Source organism: Gorilla gorilla, chromosome 1, assembly GCF_029281585.2.
Source record: "Gorilla gorilla gorilla isolate KB3781 chromosome 1, NHGRI_mGorGor1-v2.1_pri, whole genome shotgun sequence".
NCBI classification, from domain to species: domain Eukaryota; kingdom Metazoa; phylum Chordata; class Mammalia; order Primates; family Hominidae; genus Gorilla; species Gorilla gorilla.
In genome coordinates, this window is record NC_073224.2 from 40,062,169 (window position 1) to 40,085,818 (window position 23,650).

General features: G+C 38.0%; 1 protein-coding gene across 20 annotated transcripts in view; it reads right to left on the reverse strand.

The window, feature by feature from the left end:
* The window catches only part of CDC42BPA (CDC42 binding protein kinase alpha), a 323,893-nt gene that overhangs the window by 9,052 nt on the left and 291,191 nt on the right, over window positions 1–23,650 (reverse strand). For 12 of the 20 annotated variants that reach the window (XM_055371555.2, XM_055371619.2, XM_055371627.2 and 9 more), the window contains 4 exons: window positions 17,958–18,081; window positions 17,111–17,228; window positions 11,908–12,093; window positions 6,040–6,157 (listed from right to left, as the gene is read on the reverse strand). In XM_055371555.2, the coding sequence (XP_055227530.1) occupies window positions 6,040–6,157; window positions 11,908–12,093; window positions 17,111–17,228; window positions 17,958–18,081 (546 nt within the window). The remainder of the gene's footprint in view (window positions 1–6,039; window positions 6,158–11,907; window positions 12,094–17,110; window positions 17,229–17,957; window positions 18,082–23,650) is intronic. The other 8 variants (XM_055371684.2, XM_055371673.2, XM_019031344.4 and 5 more) reach the window with 1 other exon arrangement.

A 23,650-nucleotide genomic window follows, 5' to 3' on the forward strand; every position in this document is an offset into this window, starting at 1 on the left:
AGGAACTTAAACAAATTTACAACAAAAAAAACCAACCCCATCAAAAAGTGGGTGAAGAATATGAACAGACACTTCTCAAAAGAAGACATTTATGCGGCCAAGAAACATACAAAAAAAAGCTCATCATCACTGGTCATTAGAGAAATGCAAATCAAAACCACAATGAGATAGCATCTCATGCCAGTTAGAATGGTGATCATTAAAAAATCAGGAAACAACAGATTCTGGAGAGGATGTGGAGAAATAGGAACACTTTTTTTTTTTTTTTTTTTCTGAGACAGAGCCTTGTTCTGTTGCCCAGGCTGGAGTGCAGTGGCACGATCTCAGCTCACTGCAAGCTCTGCCTCCCAGATTCACGCCATTCTCCTGCCTCAGCCTCCCGAGTAGCTGGGACTACAGGCGCCCACCACCATGCCCAGCTAATTTTTTGTATTTTTAGTAGAGACAGGTTTTCACCATCTTAGCAAGGATGGTCTCGATCTCCTGACCTCGTGATCCACCCACCTCAGCCTCCCAAAGTGCTGGGATTACAGGCCTGAGCCACCGCGCCCAGCCTAGGAATGCTTTTACACTGTTGGTGGGAGTATAAGTTAGTTCAACCATTGTGGAAGACAGTGTGGCGATTCCTCAAGGATCTAGAACCAGAAATACCATTTGACCCAGCAATCCCATTATTGGGTATATACTCAAAGGATTATAAATCATTCTACTATAAAGACACATGCACACGTATGTTTATTGCAGCACTATTCACCATAGCAAAGATTTGGAATCAACCCAAATACCCATCAATGATAGACTGGATAAAGAAAATGTGGCACATATACACCATGGAATATTATGCAGCCATAAAAAAGGATGAGTTGATGTCCTTTACAGGGACATGGATGAAGCTGGAAACAATCATTCTCAGCAAACTAACACAGGAACAGAAAACCAAACACCGCATGTTCTCATTCACAAGTGGGAGCTGAACAATGAGAATACCCAGACACAGGGAGGGGAACATCACACACTGGGGCCTGTCGGGGGGTGGGGGGGGTTAGGGGAGGGATAGCATTAAGAGAAATACCTAATGTAGATGACGGGTTGATGGGTGCAGCAAACTACCATGGCACATGTATACCTATGTAACAAACCTGCATGTTCTACACATGTATCCCAGAACTTAAAGTATAATAATAATAATAATAATAATAATAATAATAATAAGCTCTCCTGATGATTCCAGAAGGCCCCTCGGGCTGAGAATCACTGACAACCTCACTCCCCAGGAGACACGTTTCTCCTAACACTCCATCCCCACCACTGGGTTTCTCCACATGCACTCGTCTTCATTTGTTGACATATTTCTTGGGAAATATACTCTTTATTTTTTTGATGTGGAACGTGTGTCTCCTTAGATTACAAGCTAACTGAACGCCATAAAATATTTTTTGAGTTTTCTTCCAATTCCTTGCCTAGTTTAGTGCTCAGTTCAAAAAATAATGAAAAAGTTACTTTAACATTTTGTTATTCTGCACAGAAAGTCAAACTGCCAGAGACTTCCACTGCTCTGCTTACTAATGGTGTGAACTTAAGCAAGTTATTTTACCTGAGTTTCCATTTTCTTCACCTTTAGGTTAAAAAAATAAATTCTACCTTACAGGACTTTGTGTGAACAACTCACCACTCAATGCATGGAGAGTAACATGCAAGACAGGTGTGTGCTGGCCCACACTGCGCTTCTGGTCTTTTCACTGCCTCCCTCCTTCCTAGCGATCATTTATAGAGCAGATAACTGAACTGAATCCCACCCCAGTGATTTCCACTATGTTTTTTTTCACTTTTAAACTTCAGGAATTTTTCTTTTCAAAGAAAGGTTACACTCAAACACTACAACCTTTAAAAAAAAAAATCAAGGCAGGGCTGTTTCGATTGAACAGCAAAAGGGGCCTGGGGACCCTCTGGCCTGAGACCACGTACTGTACTCAGGATACAGCCCCTTCCAGACAGTTTTAAGTGGTGACTCTGGGGACTGGGCCCTAAATCTCTTGGGGATGAGCAATGTCCAACCTCTGCATGACTTCCAGGAGGGTCTGGGAGGCTCCCAGTGAGCCCCTACTGCTGACAGGAGCGGGTCTCATTCCTCAGGTGAACTAGGAAGGAGGGAAGGAAGCATGGTGAGCACCGCTGTTTCAATCTGACTTTGCATCATGAAATCGTGAGTCTGGCTGTGGAAGATCCTGCGCTTCTTGCTGTAGAGACTGAACATAGTTGGCCTGTTCCTCTCTTGGCTGGCTGTCCTTCTGGAAACATTTTATATGAGCTGGGCTAGTCTTGAAGCCAGCAGGAGGCACTCTAAACACCAGATGCCCCTTGGCATTCCCGAGAGGGTCTTTCCTCTTGTATCTTTACTGGACAAGCAGCTGGTAACCAGGGACATAAAAAAGGCCAAACTCAATGAACGCGTTAAGGGCCTTGACAAGAATGCCAGGCCAGCTCCAGTCTGTCGTTTGCATGCCATCAGCAGTGATATGGGAGCCTCACTTCAGCACGTCTAAGGAGATGGGCTGTCTTGGCTCTTTAAATCTTTGCAGTTTAGGGCCTATCTTTATCTGCAATTCCACAAATCCAAAAGTGCTGAAAACCAAAAGTTTTTCCACAAGCTTGATGCAAATTCATGTGATGACAAAACCTAATGTGAACTGGGCTGGGTGCGGTGGCTCACGCCTGTAATCCCAGCACTTTGGGAGGCTGAGGCGGGCAGATTACCTGAGGTCGGGAGTTCAAGAGCAGCCTGGCCAACATGGTGAAACCCCGTCTCTACTAAAAATACAGAAATTGGCTGGGTGTGATGGCACCCACCTGTAGTCCCAGCTACTCGGGAGGCTGAGGCAGGAGAATTGCTTGAACCTGGGAGGCGGAGGTTTCAGTGAGCCAAGATCGTGCCACTGCACTCGAGCTTGGCCAACAGAGTGAGGCTCTGTCTCAAAAAAAACAAAAACAAAAAACAAAAAACAAAAACGCAAAACCAAAACAAAAAACAAAACAACAACAACAAAACCCAAAAAAATCCTGGAGGCCGACTTTAGGCTTTATTTATAAAGACTACATTTATTCCTATATTTACAGTGTAAACAGTCATAACTTTTGCTGTGTAAGTATTAATGTGTTTGTGGGAACTTAATGTGTTTGTCATGGATCTTGCTGGGAATATAACATAATATGTGGTAGATCCCTTTCTAAAACATAAAAACATTCTGGCCTCAAGGGTTTCAGGTAAGGAATGATGGACCATCACTTAATTCCTAAAGTTGTAAAACCTTTGTAACTGACTTCTAGATAACTTATAGTAACAGCTTACATCAATCATCAAATCTAGCTATCGCTAATAAAAAGATAATTAATAAAAGTGGTTGTCATTTTCCCACTTGGCAAGATTTTTTCATTGTGGTCAGGGCTACATACTGGGTACAGATGATGTTAGGAGATAATGGCAAGAAAGTTGCAAACTGTACATTTCAACATCTTCTTGTCAATTGAAAGCTCCTTGAAAGCATGCTCTATGTCTATAGCCAGGCTCCAAGATGATCGTCCCTTCTAGTATTCACTCGTATGTAGTCCCTTCCCACACAGTACCAGGGCTGGTCTCTGTGATCAACAGCATACTGCAGAAGTGGTGATACAGCACTCCTGAGGTTAGGTAGAACACTGCTGCTTCTGTCTCTCTGATCACTTGCCCTGGAGGAATCCTGCAGCCAGGCCATAAGGACACTCAGGCACTGGGTATGGAGAGGCCCACATTGGCAAAAACGGGAAGCCTCCAACCAACAGTCGGTGAGGAACTCAGACGTGTCCACAACCACATGGGTGAGCTGGGAAACTGATTCTCTAGTCACAGCTGAGTCTTGAGGTGACTGTGGCCCCAGCAGACAGCTCAACTGCAATCTGATGAGAAACCCTGAACCAGAGCCATCCAGTCTATGATGTTCCCAGATTCCTGACCCTGAGGCAGTGTGAGATAATAAATGTTTGCTATTTTAAGCTATGAGATAATAAATGTTTGCTATTTTAAAGCTAATTTGTGGGATAATTTCTTATGCAGCAAGAGATAACTAATACAGCATCATTCATCTTTATGTCGCCATAATCTAAAAAAAAAATACCTGGGCACAAATTGGGTGCCAAAATCAGTATTTGCTGAATGAAGAGCAAATGAATGGAGGAAACTCAATCTGCATCAGAAGACTTGAATTCAAATATGTAACATTCGAGAATAGAAGGGAACAAGTAAGTTTTCTGACTCAATGACTTTTAAATGTGAAATTGGATTTAGTGCAGTTACTTTCTCTTAAAGTTCATTTACATGGAGGTGAAAAAAGGTTTCACTAAGTTGCACCTGGTACACTTGGGGACTGCACTTACGTTGGCACACTCGATCGACACTCTCTCTGATCTCCAAGCAAGTACCATGCTCCCGGGAAAGCACACACTTGAGAAAGTTACAGAAAAGCAACCTTCAGCCAAGAACATTCTTCCCCAAGTGAAGCTACAATGATCACTTGACAATCTACAATCGCACTGCTTATAATCCAGGAAATACCTTAGATCGCAGTGAATTTGACGGGAGTAAAATTTACTTTTTTAAATCAGCCAGATGTCCCATCTGTACATTTCTCTCATTTTGAGGTAAGTAGCCTTTAGCATCTTTGTATAATTTTATTCAGGCAGACAATATCTTTTTACACACCTTTCCTCCCCCACCAAAAAGTTGCTCCGCGACAGTAGCTGAACCTAAGTGCACCATGGAGCACAGTTTTTTCTCTCTATGGTCCCTTAGCTCAAGGTTCTAGTTTTAAAGTGTAAAAAAAGAGATGCTGCAGTTCCGAGTACAGTTTAAAAAACAACAACAACAAAAAAAACGGAGAGAGAGACTAATAAAGACTGTGAGACACCTGAAAGCAGGTACTAGGTCATATATGTATTTTTATCCCCAGCACCTCAGCAGAAGAGTTGGTATCTAATGGAACCTCAAACATGTGTACTGCATGAATGTTATCTTTATTGTAGTAAAGGGTATATTCTTGAATCCATTCCTAGCCTTCTTTCAGTGAATCAAACAGATACTTTTTTTTTTTTTTTTTTTTTTGCTACCTCGGGACCTTTGGACATGCGTGGAATGTCCTGCCTCAGCCCCTTCTTAAACGGTGGTAAATGGGAGTAAATGGTATCATACTAAGGCCCTAGCAGGAAGTCTGGGAGTCATCTTCAACTCTCTCCCTTACTTTTCCACGACTAATTCATCATCAAGTCTTACTGCTTTTAACTCTGAAAATATATCTGGAGAATCTACCATCTTCTCTCCTTCTGCCCCTGCTGCATCCCAAGCCCTCATTGGTTTCCATTGGGACCACTCTAGGAGTCTCCTATCTGGATGCTGGCTTCCACTCTTCCTGCCTCTAGTCCATTCTCCACTTGGCAGCCCGCAGGATTGTTTTAAGAATGTAAATTGAAAGAAAATTCTTCCCTACTTAAAAGTCTTCCTTTTCCTTTTGAATAAAGTAAAAAATGTCTTACCTTGGTCTTCAAGTCCCTGCTGGTCTGACCCTTACCTGCTACCCCGCTCTAATTTTTGTTACTTCCTCACCACTACCATGTAGCCATGCTAGCCTTCTTTCAGTTAACCAAACATTACTCACCTCTAGGGAGTGATTTTCCTCATTATTCTGCCAAGTAGGGATTCATCCCTAACAGCTACCCCTTGTTATTCTCTATTAATGTATACTGTTTACTTCCTTCAGAGCATTTATCATCACAATTTGTAATCATATTTGTCTGTCTCCCAGATGGCCTGTACACTCTAGAAGGACTCTGGGACTATTTTCTTAACAACTGCATTTGTGCCTATGAGGCATTACCCAGCAGGGTCTGAGACACTGCAGCCACTTGAGAATGCAATGGGCACACGTAAGTGAAGGACATGTCACCCACGGGACAGGAGAGGGAGCTGGGGGTCACCCTGTCTCAGAGGCACCTTCCTGTAGCCCCGGCACTTACTTGCTGACAAGCCACTGCTAGCACTCATGGAGCGGCCTGGCTCAGGGCGGGATTTGGTGATAGATGGAATACTGACTGAGCCACTGAATACTGTCCGACTTTCCTGAGGCCGAGGGTTCTATAAACAAAAGTGAGAGAGACATTCTTTAGCCAGAAAGAAACTGATTTTTCTGCAGAGATGTCTATTTTTCACTATAATTACCAAGAAATAAAATCATCTTGACCAGAATGACACAGAGTAAGGAATGGCAGATTATATAGTCTTTCCCACCCACAAAAGTAATAAAACCCTAACATGAAGTAAATCTCATCCTAATCAGGAATAAGTACTTATACTTACTGAAATACTTATCAGTAAAAAACAGCATTTTTTTGTTTGTAAACACAGTAAGTAAAAGTTATATGGTTAGATGTGACAGTGAATTGTAGAATTACATGGACATTTGCCGATAACTGAAAGCTTTTACTATGTATGACATTTTTATTTGCTTAACAGCTGATACGTCCATTTGGAGAAAATTCTACTAAAATTATATTCTTCTCAAGAAAATGTTTTATTGATGTGATACCAAATGTGCCATTTATAAGTTCACACCCCAGTCACCAGGCATCTTTACTGACTCACACCAATAGTAGTACTGGGATTAGAAATAAGACGCTGCAATACTCACAACCTAGGTGAAGTTAGTTAATTTGGGAATATTAGTTTGAAAACTAATTTCTGATGTAAATGGTCTGGATTTGATTTCAAAGAGTTTATAAACAGGTTTATATACATTTACTTGGAAGATTTACCTACTCCTTATTGATAGTTCCATTTAATTATTGAATGATTTTAGTGTGTGAGGTAGGAAAATAGGCCACAGAATGTTTTGCAAATCACGCACGCCTAAAGGATAGCCACATAGGTGGTGTGCAGGGTGAGCTGTCTGATTACGGTTGAGAACAGAAAGCATGCTGCCTCCCCAAAGGCCCCAATCTTTTTCAGACCAGGAGGATGAGATGTTGGGGCTGACAAAAGTCCAGAGGAGGGAAAAATATTTTAATATTCTTTATAAATCCTGGAGAAGACAAATTACATATACCATGTTATTAACATCTTTTGACACTCATAAGGCTTTTCTCCATTTTTTCACATAATCCCAGCCTCATGTAAGCATCTTCTGACGCAAATGGTCTGGATTTGATTTCTTATAATTTATAAACAGATTTATATGTATTTACTTAGAAGATTTATCTACTCCTTATTGATTTTTCTTTCATAGCTACAAAAATGATGGTAATCTTACTAGCCTATTGTCAGCCAGCCTCTCCTTCATTGGCTGTTTGTGAGGGTGTGCCATAAAGGCAGCATGGTGGCTGTGAGCACAGGCTATGGAGGGATTTGGCCCACTACTCACATCTGTGCTGCACAGCTGACTGACAGCAGGGCTTGGGGTTGCTAAACTCTGTGCCCCAGTTCCCTCAGCTGTATTATGAGGATAAGAACTGCCTCCTGGGGCTTGTCTGAGGATGAAGCTAATTACACTAGCAAAAAGAAAGCATGTAGCCCAGTCCCACTATGTGCCTTTCTTTCCTCTGTTCTAGTAACAACCTCATACAGCCATCTGCAGTATCACTTTCAAACCTCCTTTTAGTCATATCGAAACAGCCATTCTGGCCAGGCACGGTGGCTCAGGCCTGTAATCCCAGCACTCTGGGAGACTGAGGTGGGCAGATCACGAGGTCAGGAATTCGAGACCAGCCTGGCTAATATGGTGAAACTCTGTCTCTACTAAAAATACAAAAAAATTAGCTGGGTATGGTGGCACATGCCTGTAGTCCCAGCTACTCGGGAGGCTGAGGCAGGAGAATCACTTGAATCTGGGAGGTGGAGGTTGCTGGAGGAGCCAAGATCACGCCACTGCACTCCGGCCTGGGCGACAGAGCGAGACTCCGTCTCAACAACAACAACAACAACAACAACAACAACAACAACAAACAACCCCCCAGCAATTCTGCTTGGTGGTGGGGGGATCACAAATTTTACATGTGTTAAACAATACCCTAACTCTATAATGGAAATGCAATGAAAAAAAAATCACACATTAAAAGCAGTAAAAATTCAAGTTTTGTGACTTTTCCAAAGGATCAATTTGTTAAGTAAAGCCAAATAGTTTAATTCCAAGTTAAACTATAACATGCAACTGTCCTTTGAAAACAGATGTTCTCTTCATAGAATGCTATAGGCTACCATTACTATAGGGTAATCCTTTATCTTTTCTACATCATCAAAAAATCTCACAGATAGTAATAGCCACTAAGACATAACAAAATGTGACTGGAAGATATATTTATTAACCTGGTGTTCTCTCAGTGCTAACTAGTTCATTAAAATTGTTTGCTTTTTTTCTGATTATAAAGGTAATACTCATGAACTATAGAATATATAATGAAATTATGAGACCAAAAAAGTCACCTGTTAATTCACCAGATACTAATAACAATTTGATGTGTTTCCTGCCTATCTTTTCTTCCAACATAATTTAAGAGTTGATGATACTGTATCATGCTGTTTTCAAATGCAACAGAACACCAAGCTAACTAGTGTATTTTTAAAAAATGTTACAACTGTCTGCCTAATTTTACTGTTTCAAAAACACAATCTTTTCTCATCATTTCGGGCTCAGAAAATATTACTCTTTCTTCTAGTAGCTTAACATAGAGAATACATTAGAGAAATTTATCCACATACCTGCCATACATTGATAAACTTTGTGGTATGACTTATGTTTATTCATGACTTATGCTATTTAATGTTAATAGAAATCTATCTTACCTAAATGGTTTTACAAGTTTCAGCAAGAGAAAAGGCCTAAATGCTTAAACTACATTTTACATATTTTACTAAATGTCCTCATACTTGCCCTTTAAACACAGAAACCCAGGGGAACACTGTTGGTAGGCACACCCTCCTCCACACTCACCACCTCAGGGTCCTCAGCTTTTAGGCTGACAGTTCAGTTTGTCCTGGTTATAGGTAAGCATATGGTTCCCTAGCCTCAGTTCTTTAGTCATCTTATAATTTCTTATACTGACTGTTATTACAACAACACTAAACTCTCCAGCACCTAAAATAGTTAGGTGCTGAAAGATATTTGCTAAATAAATAAATGGAAAATGAATAGATTATATCTGCAATCCTAATTTTCTAATTTGAGTATTGAGATTAATTCAGTTGGCAATGTAATTTCAAAATATGATCCTTTCTGTAAAACAGTGTTTAGTTAATATTGATTTGAAGTTACAGGCCTGTGTGTGTTTTAAAGATACAAAATAACATTTTATGCAAACACTTAAAAGATGACTATCTTCTTTGCTATAATATGGTATAAATTAAATAATTTAACACAGAATACAATGAAATCAGCACAAATACTTAAGACTTTTGAGGTTAAAAGAAACAAGCAATAAAGAAATGTACTAATGTGGCTAAAAATATTTTTAAGTTATAATAAAAGTCTAGAACTGGAAACTGAGTTCCCAGTTGCCATGCAATTGTGAAACTCACTCCAAGGAGAGGTTAGAGCTCAGAGAAAGTTTGCAGCACTGAGCTTTCCTACATGCACCTGAAATGCCTGAGAAAAGGTTATGGCAAAACAACTAAAAAAGGGCCAAAGCCAGCACTCAGGAAAACATGCATTAATACCACTTGAAAAGCTCCAAAGCATACATTTTGAAGAATCGCACATACTGAAAGTTGGCAACTAGTTGGCCCCAAATTTAACTGCTGCCATCTACATGCCATCTACATGAATTTGGTTCATCTACCAAATTTGCAAAGTCCATGTAATTCTTGGTGCGTTATTTAAAGCAAATGCTTTTTTTTCTCTAAGAAAATAAAAAAATTAAAATGGAAATAGTCAATGCTAGCAATTCAACAGACACATATACAAGAGCAACCCTGTAAGACGCAAGCAACATGTGAACAATGCAGCAAAGAAAAGCTCAAAGGAGATGGGAATATCCGTTTCAGGCTATACATTTTTTTATTGTTTTTCTGTAAACCTTAAGATACATTGATGTTGTCCTTTCCTATAAAACAAACCTATCCTAGAATAAACAGCAAAAATTAAGGCTACAAACTGTATCTGAAACTTAGTAACAACTTAGTAGCTTTATTACTTAGGCTGAAGTAATAAAGGAATGACAAAAAAAAGTTTTGTTAAAAAAAAGTTTATCATTCAGTCAGCTAGAGTTAAATAAACTTCATTATAAAGTGACAAGTAACCTAAGCCTCTGGTCCTTTCAAGGTACAAATATGTATAAGATTAGGGTGAGACTTTCATTTGATGGTACAGTATTTCTAGTTATAGATGACTAACTAAAGCAACATTTCCATGGTCTTTTATATGAAAAGTTATTATTATTATTATTTTGAGACAGAGCCTTTCTCTATCACCTAAGCTGGAGTGCATCGGTGCAATCACGGCTCTCTGCAACTTCGACCTCCCAGGCGCAAGTGATCTTCTCCCCTCAGCCTCCCAAGTAGCTGGGACCACAGGCATGTGCCACCACATCCAGCTAATTTTTTTATTTTTATTTTTTGTAGAAATAGGGTCTCGCTATGGTTGCCCAGGCTTGTCTCAAACTCCTAGGCTCAAGTGATCCTCCTGCCTCAGCCTCCCAAAGTGCTGGGATTACATGTATGAGCCATCATGCCCAGTGAAAAGTTCCTGATTAACATACACAAAATTCCTCTGGAATCCACTCCCTGCAGTCTAAGCAAACTCAGGCTTATTTTATCGTGGTTAATTTAATTTTGTCAGATAAGATATTTAAGTGATATAATAATTTAAATGTCAGTAACATTTAAAACATTATAATTTAGAATAATTTTATAATACAAACAACAAAAAATAAACTTCCCATCCTATAGCTAATTTTCTAATTGGAAAATTTCTACATATATAAATACAAAAATTGATCTACTATTGTTGTAAGTTAGGGGACAGTATGGGAAGTGGTTTGCATGATACAATATAAACATTTTATTACCTGCAAAACTAACTTCAGAAAATGTTCCCTTGAAGTTACTGTAAGCATACACCACTTGATGGACATATGAATATTCAGCTTTAATGGCCACCAGCTCTCCACCCTACTGCAAAGCCACTGGTAGCAAAGATACAAGCTGAATGGAAGAGACCAACAGCAGCTGCCACAATCCTTCAGAATACAGCATGCTTTTTAAATTTTCCTCTTTCTTTGCTTTAGTTTTCTTACCTTGGATCCTGGTTGGAATTACATGCATTTCAGTAACTCAAAGATTAGTAAAATCTAACTTATTTTTGGAATTTTTGTTACTCATTAATATTAATTTTTTAACTTTTCACTTTGGAGATTTTTAAGCTTTTCAAAAAGGGGTTTATTGTAGATAGGTCTGTGGATGGGTTCTACCACAGACTTTAACCTCACTAAATATAAAACATTTCACTGAATTGAACTGGTTATAAGGTAAGGAGCTAAAAAATTCAGATATTCTGGGAGCCCTTTCCTGTTTGTTTTAACAGAATAGAGAGCTATTTCTTACAATGGGAAAAACTTTTATTAAACATAGATAAATCTTTAATACTGTGTTTCAAAAATGAAAATTGAAATCTTCCCTATTCCTCCATCTTCTTCCTCAAAAGAAGAAACAAAATAGAAATGGGAAAGAAGAGGAAGATAAATAGAGGAAGAGGAAGAGGAGAAGTTTGGCAGAAGAGAAATAGGCCAAAGGAAAAGGTTCACAAGACGGCACCATCTCAGCGGTGTTACTTTTAAGCCAGGCAAAAGGAAATCCATACATGGTTAGTGAAAGTTAACACCTGACTCAGCTGTTCATACCCTCAGAGTCATAAAGCTTGGTGTACCAGGGACAGAGCGCAGAGACGGGGAATATTCAGGGTTTATGGAATCAGGAGAGAGAAATTTTTCAGCAGAATTAACAGTCATGTGATAGATGTGTTCAAAGTTGATCGGAGAGGAGATCAGACCGGAGTGATGATGAGGGGATGGATAAGGGAAACCTGGCTATCAAAAACAAAAGAAAGATGAAAAAAGGCAATAAGGTGATGAAAATGGATTCACATTTCACAAAACATGCACACAGAACAAATGGAATAGTATCTGATATCAGAGCTGAATCCTTAATGAAATACTTTTAGGTCTTAGAAAGTTAAATTTTGTAATACTCTTGCCAGTTACTTAAATAGTTGATTTGCAAAAGATCATTCTTTTTTGTAAAATTATTCTTTAATTAAAATAAGTAAGGAGAAATTGGACTTTCAGAGATACAAGACTTTCAGAGTTTAGTTCAGTATTTTCTTATGTAATAACACAATCAAAATATGGCAAAAATCTATCAAAAACATTAAGGATAGAAAAAGCAAGAAACAAGCAAGAACATGAACAAGTGAACCTACAACAGCTTCTAAATAGACGTGTTATGAAACTGTTTCTTTAGAAATCTAAAACCATGTAAAACCATTCCCTGATAATGTGTTTGTTTTTACTGATTTTATTTCCTTATAACAGTTAACCATGGAATATACTAATTATTGGTTTACCTTTAAGCAGCCCGAGCTTATCTCCATTTAGACACCCAAAAAGAACATGTTTGTTTTCTTAACAAGGTAAAAATCTTCCCTTCAATGTTCAGGTATATTTTTTTAAAATGAAATAATGTAATATCAAAGATACAGAAAAAAGCTTTTGAATCCAAGGACTATTTTTAGAGATAAAAGAACTACTTCTGATTACGCAGGAACTATCACTCAGTAGCCAGTCACCTTCTCTAATGGGAATTTTCAAGATTCAGTTCTTGAAGAACAGTTATGTTTCCAGAAAACATGATCCCTTCATTAGAGGCAGAGGGTGAATGGCGTGTTGGAGAGAATGCTAACTGAATCCAGCATGGAATTCACGTTCCCATGAGCTGAGATGAACCTGCTTTGTAAAAAGATTGCATAAATTACCTAGCCTTCAAAGAAAGGCTCTTCTGTAAGGTCTTGTTTTTATTCTAGATATATGAATAAAATCAGTACCCTCTGAGGTTGTACTGACGTACATGAAACTTTGACTTTAAGAAGCAAAATTACATCTTTAAGCTCCAGGATGTCACTAAGCTCGAAAATATACTTTTATTAACAATTTTAGTAATGGATAAAAAGCTAGGAGAAATGTAATGTGCTAAAAATAAATCTTCTAGAGGTAAAGTATTATTCTTGCATCCAAATTAGAGAAAAATTTGTTCTTTATCACAAATAGCAACCATGTATTAAAACGGTAAATTATTTTAAAAATTCAAGAAAATGAATATAGCATCTATTTATAAGCCACACACACCATCTTATATTAATGCTTATATTGTCTTGGCTCACTTAGATACAAATAAAGGTTTGCATCTGATAGAGGAATATGACTCCCTTAGCCTCACTGCTCCTTCCATATTCAAAAAGCAAACAATTCTGTTTCAAGAACATCTTGCACAAAAGCAACAGAATTAAATTTCTAAAGACATACAATAAACTTTCTAAGCTTATAAGTATTTCACAGGAAAGCAATACTGATTTGAATAAATTAAAATATAAAAATGTCTGGGACACATGCTCTTTGAATAGATGACAACATGTGGCTTTGGTATTTAAAAACTCATATATGTTAACTTTAGATAAATTTAATTCATCTTTATTTTATGAGACAGTTTGTAATAATTCCATTTCAATGGAAAGAACATATTAACATCTGAGAATACATTAAAATATCACAAGCTTTTCAATAGATACATACACAAGTACAGGCATGCATATCATTATTATTTTCAGACATGCATATTATTGTATTTACTAGTGTCTACTCTGAGATAAAGATGGTTCCGGGCACAAAGTAAGTGCTCAATAAATATTTGTTAGATGATTAAATGGATGCCTATAAAAAAGCCCCAGGTTATATGTCCTTTGGTAGTGAAATAGAAAAAAGTCATGTGAAAATAAAATCTGGTTGTGAAGAACAGGAATTCAGACAGATAAAATCTTTGATGCATACTACATGTACAGGTGAAGAAACAGGTTTCAAAAATTTACACCAACTTCTTGTCCTGGAAATACAAAAGCACTTACGTGATAAGAAAACATTAAAGCAATGAAAGGTACATTAAAAACTGAATTGCAATGAGAGGGTAAAAAGTCACTTGTGTTAATGCCAAAAAGAACAATTATCATGTGTTAACAAAATCAGGTGACAACAAACACTAAAAACCAAGCAGTCTAATGATTCTGTGGAAAATGCTATCTTCACTTGTTTTGCTTATCAATATAGACCTTATTTTGAACAAAAAATAAGATACAGATTTTTTCTTTTTCTTTTATCTCTTTTTTTTTCTTAAAGTGGTGGAAGGAAGAAGGAAGAAAATGTAGAGGAGGGATCTCTGATAAAAAAAGTTCTTATAATGTTTGAAATCTGACATTTTGGCATCAAGGTGCATAGTCTTATTGGATATGAAGGTCTGAAAGAACTCTGGAACATTAGCAAACTGATTTTTCACCTGATGGCAGAAGGATACTAAGCAGAGTAACATTCTGTTAAACACTGTAGTATGCAGGCTAGAATAGAATGTCTACAAACATTTTCTATACTACTTCTAGCTACATTGTTGGAATGTATGAGATAAAAACATTCTTTTCTGTGTAAAATGAAACAAAAGTGTAAGAAATTTAAATTTTAAAAGAATATCTATTAAAACCTTGTAACTACTGAAATAATTTTATATTTGCTGATGTTTTGCTTTGCAACTTACATATTTGAAATTTGTATCCTGCTATCCCTACATAATGCTAACTACATATTATGTATTGAAAAAACTAACTCAATTTAAAAAGTTTAATTAAAATACTACACAGCACTTATCAAATATAAGTCACAAATATATTCACATTTCAACTGTTTATCACAATTTAAAAAATTCTTTAAGGTATTTTGTGCCTGACATCCCACCTTCCATAAGGAAAAACAACAGGCTTTGGACTCGATAGTTATGTTTACTTCTGAGGTTAAAGGAAAACCAGACTCAGGACTTTAAGCAAATGTTCCTAATGGGAAAAGAATGGAGAGAAATCTGAGATCTCACTCCCAGGAAAAGGTTGAAAAAAAAAAAATAGTATAGCTTTTAAACATGATAGAAAAGTATAACAGTTTTAATATTTAATGTGCTCGACCTGAAAATTTTTAAAAGTACTATATCAAGATAAGCTGTAATCTAGTTTTTGCACTTTTTAAGTATTTACTCAGCACAGCCGACCCTATTCCAAAAACGTAAGTGATTAATGAGGCTGGTTTGAACTCCACAAAGAAAAGTATATTACTATGAATATATAATAATATTTTGATATTATTGGTAATGGTAATAAGAATGTCACATTCATTTATAAGCAAGCAGAGCCAACTGATGAACTGAGACATTTACAATGAAGAACTCAGACTTGAATGCAGATATTTCTTCTTCCCATGAAATAAATGCAAACCTCCCTTTAAAAGGCGTTTTTTTTAAATTTAAAGAAACTTGACTGCACACCGAACTATATTATCAATCAATTTCTCTGTCAGTGATAGATATTTATATCTTCTATCACTGTAGTGTTGATAATGTGGTTAATTAAGACAGATTTCCTTAGAGAGCAATTTGGGTCAAGATTCACAAATCATCTCCCAAATGGCCATGAAATATGAATTATACTTAAAATTCTGTGCAAAATTTAGCAGCTATCACTACCAATCAAAAGGGTCATTTTTAAAGTTTTAATAGTATGCTGGGAGAACTATGGTAATGAAATGTACAGAGCCTGGCTAATTCCACTAATATTCTTAATTTAAACATGACTGGTCTGAGAGCCTAATCTTCATATTGTTAAAACAGAATAGTTCTCCAATGTTGTACTTTTTTTTCTTTTTTTGAGATAGGGTCTTGCTCAGTTGCCCAACGCAACGGCAATCATAGCTCCCCACAGCCTCAAACTCCTGGGCTCAAGTAACCCTCCCACCTTAGCCTCCCGAGTAACTAGGACTACAGGCACACATTACCATGCCCAGGAATGTTTTTATAGAAATGGGATCTTGGTCAGTCTTGGTGGCTCACGCCTGTAATCCCAGCACTTTCAGAGGCCAAGGTGGGCAGACCACAAGGTCAGGGTTCGAGACCAGCCTGACCAACATGGTGAAACCCCATGTCTACTAAAAATACAAAATTAGCTGGGCATGGTGGTGGGTGCCTGTAATCCCAGCTACTCAGGAGGCTGAAGCAGGAGAATCACTTGAACCTGGGAGGCAGAGGTTGCAGTGAGCCAAGATCACACCACTGCGCTCCAGCCTGGGTGATAGAATGAGACTCCATCTCAAAAAAAGAAAAAAAAGAAATGGGGTCTTGCTTATGTTGCCTGGGCTGGTCTTGAACTCCTGGCCTCAGCAATCCTCATGCCTTGGCCTCCCAAAGTGCTGGGATTACAGGCATGAGCCACTGCATCTGGCCTATGTTATACTTTTTCACGTACAACTGACCAGGTAACATGTTTGTTACTGGGCAAAGGAAAAAGATTTAATTTCACAACTGTTGGAGAGATGTGACCATTAATGACCAAGCTAATGTGGTTCTCTGGGAAGAAGAAAAAAAAAAAAAGAGTAGGCCAAATATCTGTATTGATTTGCTAACACGTAGTGAAATTTTAGTGATTTGGCAACCACATTCCAAATGTGGTATAGAACCTCTCCGAATTTGGTAGTTTCTTCCACCACCAATAGTAAACCTAGGCATGGGAGAAATTCTCCAATATGGAACTAAGTAAGAACCTGATTTGTTTGGCTTTTGACAGATGTCTAAATTTTATGTTTTGTTCATCAGGTATGTCATCATGTATCTTAGACATATTGTGGTATACTGAGAGAAACATTTCCTCATTACTTTCACATATCCTTTGAAGTCTACGCATGTATTTAAGCCTATGTATTTATACTCCCCCCACACCCGCCCTTTTTTACACTCACTCTTAATTCCTCTTACCATGGGCAGATCTTTCAGGATCTGTATTCCATCTCCAGGACCCATGTGTGCTATGTGATTAAAATTAGTTGGATTAGAAATTAATTTATTTCTCATTTCTGGATCTCGTAGCATTTCCCTGTAAGACAAAGCATCTGTTTAGATACTTTTTCCACAGTTAATTTATGTAGCTTATGAAAAAAATTAAGCTTAATTTTCTTAATAAAAATACAACTGTTAAATCACATTAATAAGAATATAGAGTAACAGAATATACTCAATTAAAAATGTACTTCCTTAGAATATTTTGTTTTAAATTTTAAAAGAAAGATCTTATGATTTTAGGTGGAATAGTAGAGGGTCTTTTTAAACACTTAAGACATCAAAGAAGCTCTACTTTGTTTTACATATAATTCTGAACATTTTATGTATCTCTTTAAAAATGATTAATAACACTTTAGAAATGGTCTTATATGTAACTGTAAATACTACACTCCTGTTTGCTCATGAAGAGAGTAGTTAGTCTGAACTTCTTAGACATATACAGGTTTACTGTATGCACAGCTATGTCCTATGCTTATATTGTAGAAAGGTACACAATCCAAAAATATGACTATTCCATATACATAGAGAAGTGAATGAAGTGAATAAAAATATGGTACTTTAATCCAGTGCATACTCACAATTTTGAGAATATTAATTAAAATGACAGTGAGAAGTTACATTCATTATTGCAGTTTTTGACACCACAGATGAATGAGATTTTCAGATACCCAATTTTCCTTCCAAATCAAATATAGTATCATCACCAAGTAGTCCTTCAGATGGTACAAGCAGGCATGGATGATAGTACAGGTTAAGTATCTACCTCCTCTGCTGCATCCTTTCCTCTTCTGGGACTCTGAAGGAATAACGCCGCTTATTGTTAATGTTTCTAACCATTTGTTTCCGACTATTATCTGATGTTTCAGGAACTACCAGTTCGTCCCCTTCTGTTAAAATAAAAATACAAACGATAATGACGTTCTTTAAACTGTTAAAATGCTTTTTATCTATTAACCTCCAAGACAGTACAAACATTGATAGTACAAGTATATGCAATTCTGGTTTTTAAATGTTGTGTTGATAACCACAGTAAATAATATTTAACAGAACCTATGTAAACAGATAATATGCTGAAAGTAAACATAGCTTACAAAATATACTTTCACTTTTACTTGATTATAAACACAGTAGGACATAATTTTACTAGAAGAAAACTGCAGTTGCCTTGGTGTTCTGTCACTAATCAGCCACCCCACCCCAGTATCTCAATACTATATTTTCTCTCCCTCCAGGTATTGATTTCAATGGCTTAGGGTTTTGTTAAAGAGCTACTACTGTTACCCTGAACAGTAATCAGGCATAAATGGTAAGCCTGATTTACCATAAATGGTAAATAACAATTACAACTATCTTTACATAATAAAAAAATTTCCTTTGCAAGGTTCAATCTATGAGATACGGAGTAAAATGGAGGAGCTGTGCTTCCACTACCCTTCCTTTACAAAAGGTAAGAATCTGTCGCTATTTCTCCTCTTCTGATCTTGGGGGTAGATGATGTTTAATCATATACAGCTAGCAACCCAGTGATAGTCTTATCCGATGTCAGTTTTAATAACTAGAAGTAAACAAAACTGTCTGCCAGGGACTCCCAAAACATGCTGGGCTGTGTGAAAATAAGAAAAAAATAGACAACTGTATCCATATAACACAACAAACGGTGTCATTATCTAAATAAGATAAGGAAAAAGAGGAAAGTTTAGAAATTTTCAACACCCAAAAAGCTGAAGTGAGAAGGAGGAGGTGAGAAGAAGCCAAACGAGCCTAGAAGAAAACAAAGGTGATAATTAGCAGAAATGCAACATGATCCTCGTGGCATAATAATATGGCTTAGGCAGACTGCTTTCCTAACAATAAATATTTTAAAAATAGAATTATTATTATTATATTATTTATTTGAGGCAGGGTCTTGCTCTGTTGCCCAGGCTGGAGTGTAGTGGCACCATGATAGCTCACTGCAGCCTCGACCTCCTGGGCTCAAGTGATCCTCCTGTCTTGGCCTCCGAAAGAGCTGGGATTACAGGCACATGCGCCACCATGCCCAGGCAAAGAACAGAATTTTTGAAGTGAATGAGAATGTGGGACACAAATTTGGAATTTGAGAATTATGAGGGTAAAGCAGGTCTTGGAGACTCAGGGTGGCAATGGGAGATTTTGGACAGGCAGAGGGCTGCAGGAACACTTTGGCCTCTTAAGAAATGATGGAGAAAGCAAAACACAGAAAAAGAAAGGACCTCTTGAGATGGGCTTTCCTTCCTTTGTCAAAGAAAAAGACAACTACATTAAAATTTTGTCAGGTCCCTCTTCTCCAAGATCTACCTCTACTCTTAGCCTAGAGTAGAAAGATGAAAAAGCATGGGAAAAGACAAGTCAGAATAGGTTTTGTCTTATAGACACATAGTGGGTATGAACACATTTATGACCAGCATAGTCACACACAGTGAGAATAGGGTGGAGCCAAGCTTATACAAATATGTGGAGTTCCTCTAAGAAACAGAATACAGGCATACCTTGGAAAAAGTGCAGGTTCAATTTGAGACCACATAATAAAACAAATATCAAAATAAAGCAAGTCACACTATTTTTTTGGTCTTCCAGTGCATATACATTATGTTTACATTATACTGTGGTCTGTTAAGTGTGCAACAGTACGTGTCTAAAAAAAATACGTACCATAATTTAAAAATGCTTTATTGCCAAAAATGCTAACAACCATCTTCACCTTCATGAGTCGTATTCTTGTTGATAGTTGGAGGGTCTTACCTCGATGTGGATAAGCTGCTGACTGAGCAGGGTGGTGGCTGCTGAAGGCTGGAATGGCTGTGGCAATTTCTTAAAGTGAGACATCAATAAAGTTTGCCACACTAACTCCTCCTTTCACAAAAGATGGTTCTCCATAGCATAATGATGCTGTTTGGTAACATTTTACCCACAGTAGAATTCCTTTCAGAACTGGAGTCAATCCTCTCAAACCCTGCCTCTGCCCTATCACCTTAGTGTATGTAATATTGTAAATATTTTCTTGTTTTTTCAACAATGTTCTTAACATCTTCACCATGAGTAGATTCCATTTCAAGAAACCATTTCTTTTTTTGCTTACCCATGAGATACAACACCTCATCCAATCAAATTTATCATGCGATTGCAGCAATTCAGTCTCCACTTCTAATTCTAGTAGTTCTCTTGCTCTTTTCACCACATCTGTAGTTATTTCCTTCACTGATGTCTGGAACCTCTAAAAGTCATCCATGAGGGCTGGAATCTGCTTCTTCCAAACTCCTGTGAATGATGGTATTTTGACCTCCTCCCATGAATCACACACGTTCTTAATGGCATCTAGAATGGTGAATCCTTTTCAGAAGGTTTTCAATCTATTTTGCCCAGATTCATCAGAGGAATAACTATCTGTGGCAGCTATGGCCTTATGAAATGTGTTTCTTAAATGATCAGACTTGAAAGTCAAAATTACTCCTTTATCCATGGGCTACAGAATGGATGCTGTGTTAGCAGACGTGAAAATAACATCATTAATCTCCTTGTACATCTCCATCAGAGATTTTGGGTGACTTAGGTGCATTGTCAATGAGCAGTAATATTTTGAAAGAAGTATTTCTTTTCTGAGCAGTAGATCTCAACAGTGGGCTTAAAATTTTCAGTGACATCCTGTAAACAGATGTGTTGCCATCCAGACTTTGTTGTTCTGCTTATAAAATACAGGCAGAGTAGAGTTACCATAATTCTTTTTGTTTTTTGAGATGGAGTTTCGCCCTTGTTGCCCAGGCTGGAGTGCAACTGCGCAATCTCAGCTCACCGCAACCTCCACCTCCCAGGTTCAAGCGATTCTCCTGCCTCAGCCTCCCGAGTAGCTGGGATTACAGGCATGTGCCACCACAGCTGGCTAATTTTGTATTTTTAATAGAGACAGAGTTTCTCCATGTTGGCCAGGCTGGTCTCGAACTCCTGACCTCAGGTGATCTGCCTGCCTCAGCCTCCCAAAGTGCTGGGATTACAGGTGTGAGCCACCATGCCCAGCCGAGTTACTGTAACTCTTAAGGGCCTAGGATTTTTTCAAATGGTAAATGAGCACTGGCTTCAACGTAAAGCCACAAGCTGCATTAATCCCTAACAAGAGTCAGCCTGTCCTTTGAAGCCAGACATTGACTTCTCTCTAGCTATGAAAGTCCTAGATGACATCTTCTTCCTACAGAAGTCTGTTTTAGCTAAACTGAATTTCGTATTGTTCAGTGTAGCCACCTTCATCAATTATCTTGGCTATGTCTTCTGGATAAATTGCTGAGCTTGTACATCAATACTTGCTGTTTCACCTTGCATTTTTATGTTATGGAGATGGCTTCCTTCCTTGAACCTCATGAGCCAAACTCTGCTAGCTTCTTTTCTTCTGCAGGTTCCTGATAGCTCTCAGCTTTTACAGAATTGAAGAGAAAGCTTTGCTCTGGATCAGGCTTTGGCTTAAGGGAATGTTGCGGCTGACAGTCTCTCCAGATCACTAAAACTTTCTTTGTAACAGCAATAAGGTTGTTTCACTTCCTTATCATTCATGTGTTCTCTGTAACAGCACTTTTATTTCTTTCAAGAACTTTTCCTTTGCACTCATGACTTGGCTAACTGTTGCAAGAGGCCTAGCTTGCAGCCTATCTCGACTTTCAATATGCCTTCCTCATTAAGTTTAATCATTTCTAGCTTTTGATTTAAAGTAAGAGATGTGCGACTCTTCAGTTGAACACTTAAGAGTCTATTGTAGGGCTATTAATTGGCCTATTTCACTATTGTTGGGTCTCAGAGAATAGAGAGGCCCAATGAGAGGGAGGGAGACCAGGGAACAGCTGCTTGGTGGAACAGTCAGAACACACACATTTATCAATTAAGTTTGGCATTTTACATGGGCATGGTTTGTGGCACCCCAAAACAATTACAATAACCTCAAATTTGGATCACTGATCACAGATCACTGTAACAGACAGAATAACAGTGAAAAAGTTTGAAATATTGCAAGAATTACCAAAATGTGAAACAGAGACATGAAGTCAACACGTGCTGTTGGAAAAATGGCACCGAGACTTACTAGAGGCAGGGTTACCATAAACCTGCGATTTGTAAACAATGTAGTATCTGTAGAGCACGATAAAGTGGCACACAATAAAATGGGGGTATGCCTGTATAAAACTAAGTATGGGTCTTGGAAGTGAAGCATCTAAAGCTTACATTTCATTAACTTCACGAGGTATCCATCTCTGAATGAGAATCGCTTCTAAAACCTGAATATACTTTCTTAAGTCATAATGGAGTCTTACCATAGACTTCTGCTATATTCACCAGCCTGTTCACCAAGAAACCTCTGGTTCCAAGACAATGTACCAATGCACTGAACCAGAAATCAAGCAATTTTGTGTATTCCAGTACTTAATAACACAAAAACACACCAACAAAATAAAACAAAACCAACAAAAATAATCACAGAAAAACTTCTGATGGATTTTTTTTTGATAGTAGAAAAGAAAAATTTATTAGAGGAATATGGGGTAGGTGGGAGAAAACCATTAAGATAATAATTTCATGGCCAGGCGCGGTGGCTCACGCCTGTAATCCCAGCACTTTGAGAGGCCAAGGCGGGTGGGACACGAGGTCAGGAGATGGAGATCATCCTGGCCAACATGGTGAAACCCCATCTCTACTAAAAATACAAAAAAATTAGCTGGGCATGGTGGTGCGTGCCTGTAATCCCAGCTACTCAGGAGGCTGAGGCAGGAGAATCGCTTGAACCCAGGAGGCAGAGGTTGCAGTGAGCTGAGATGGTGCCACTGCACTCCAGCCTCGCAACAGAGCAAGACTCCGTCTCCCCTCCAGAAAAAATAAAAATAAAAATTAACTACCCCAAAATAATGGGTCTAAACATTTTAATGTGTTTTCTTGAAGCCAGTATTTTTACTTATATTTGTCTACTTGAAATTATTTTAAATACTGGCCAGGCGTGATGGCTCAGGCCTATAATCCCAGTACTTTGGGAGGCTGAGGCAGGTGGATCATTTGAGGTCAGGAGTTCAAGACCAGCCTGGCCAACATGGTGAAACTCCGTCTCTACTAAAAATACAAAAAATTAGCTGGGTGTGGTGGTGCACACCTATAATCCTAGCTACTCAGGAAGCTGAGGTGCGAGGATCACTTGAACCCAGGTGAAGGAGGATGCAGTGAGCCAAGATTGTGCCACTGCACTATAGCCTGGGCAACAGAGTGAGACTCTGTCTCAAAAAAAAAAAAATTATTTAAAATACATAATGTACTGTAAATACATCCTTGCTAACAGACCTGCCATAACAGATCAGAAATTTACAAATACTTCTATTATATAGAAATTTGCTGCTATGACACAAAAATGACTTTATTATATAGAAGAGGGCACTATAATAATGTTCGTTAAAAGTGAGACTTTAACTGTTTGGA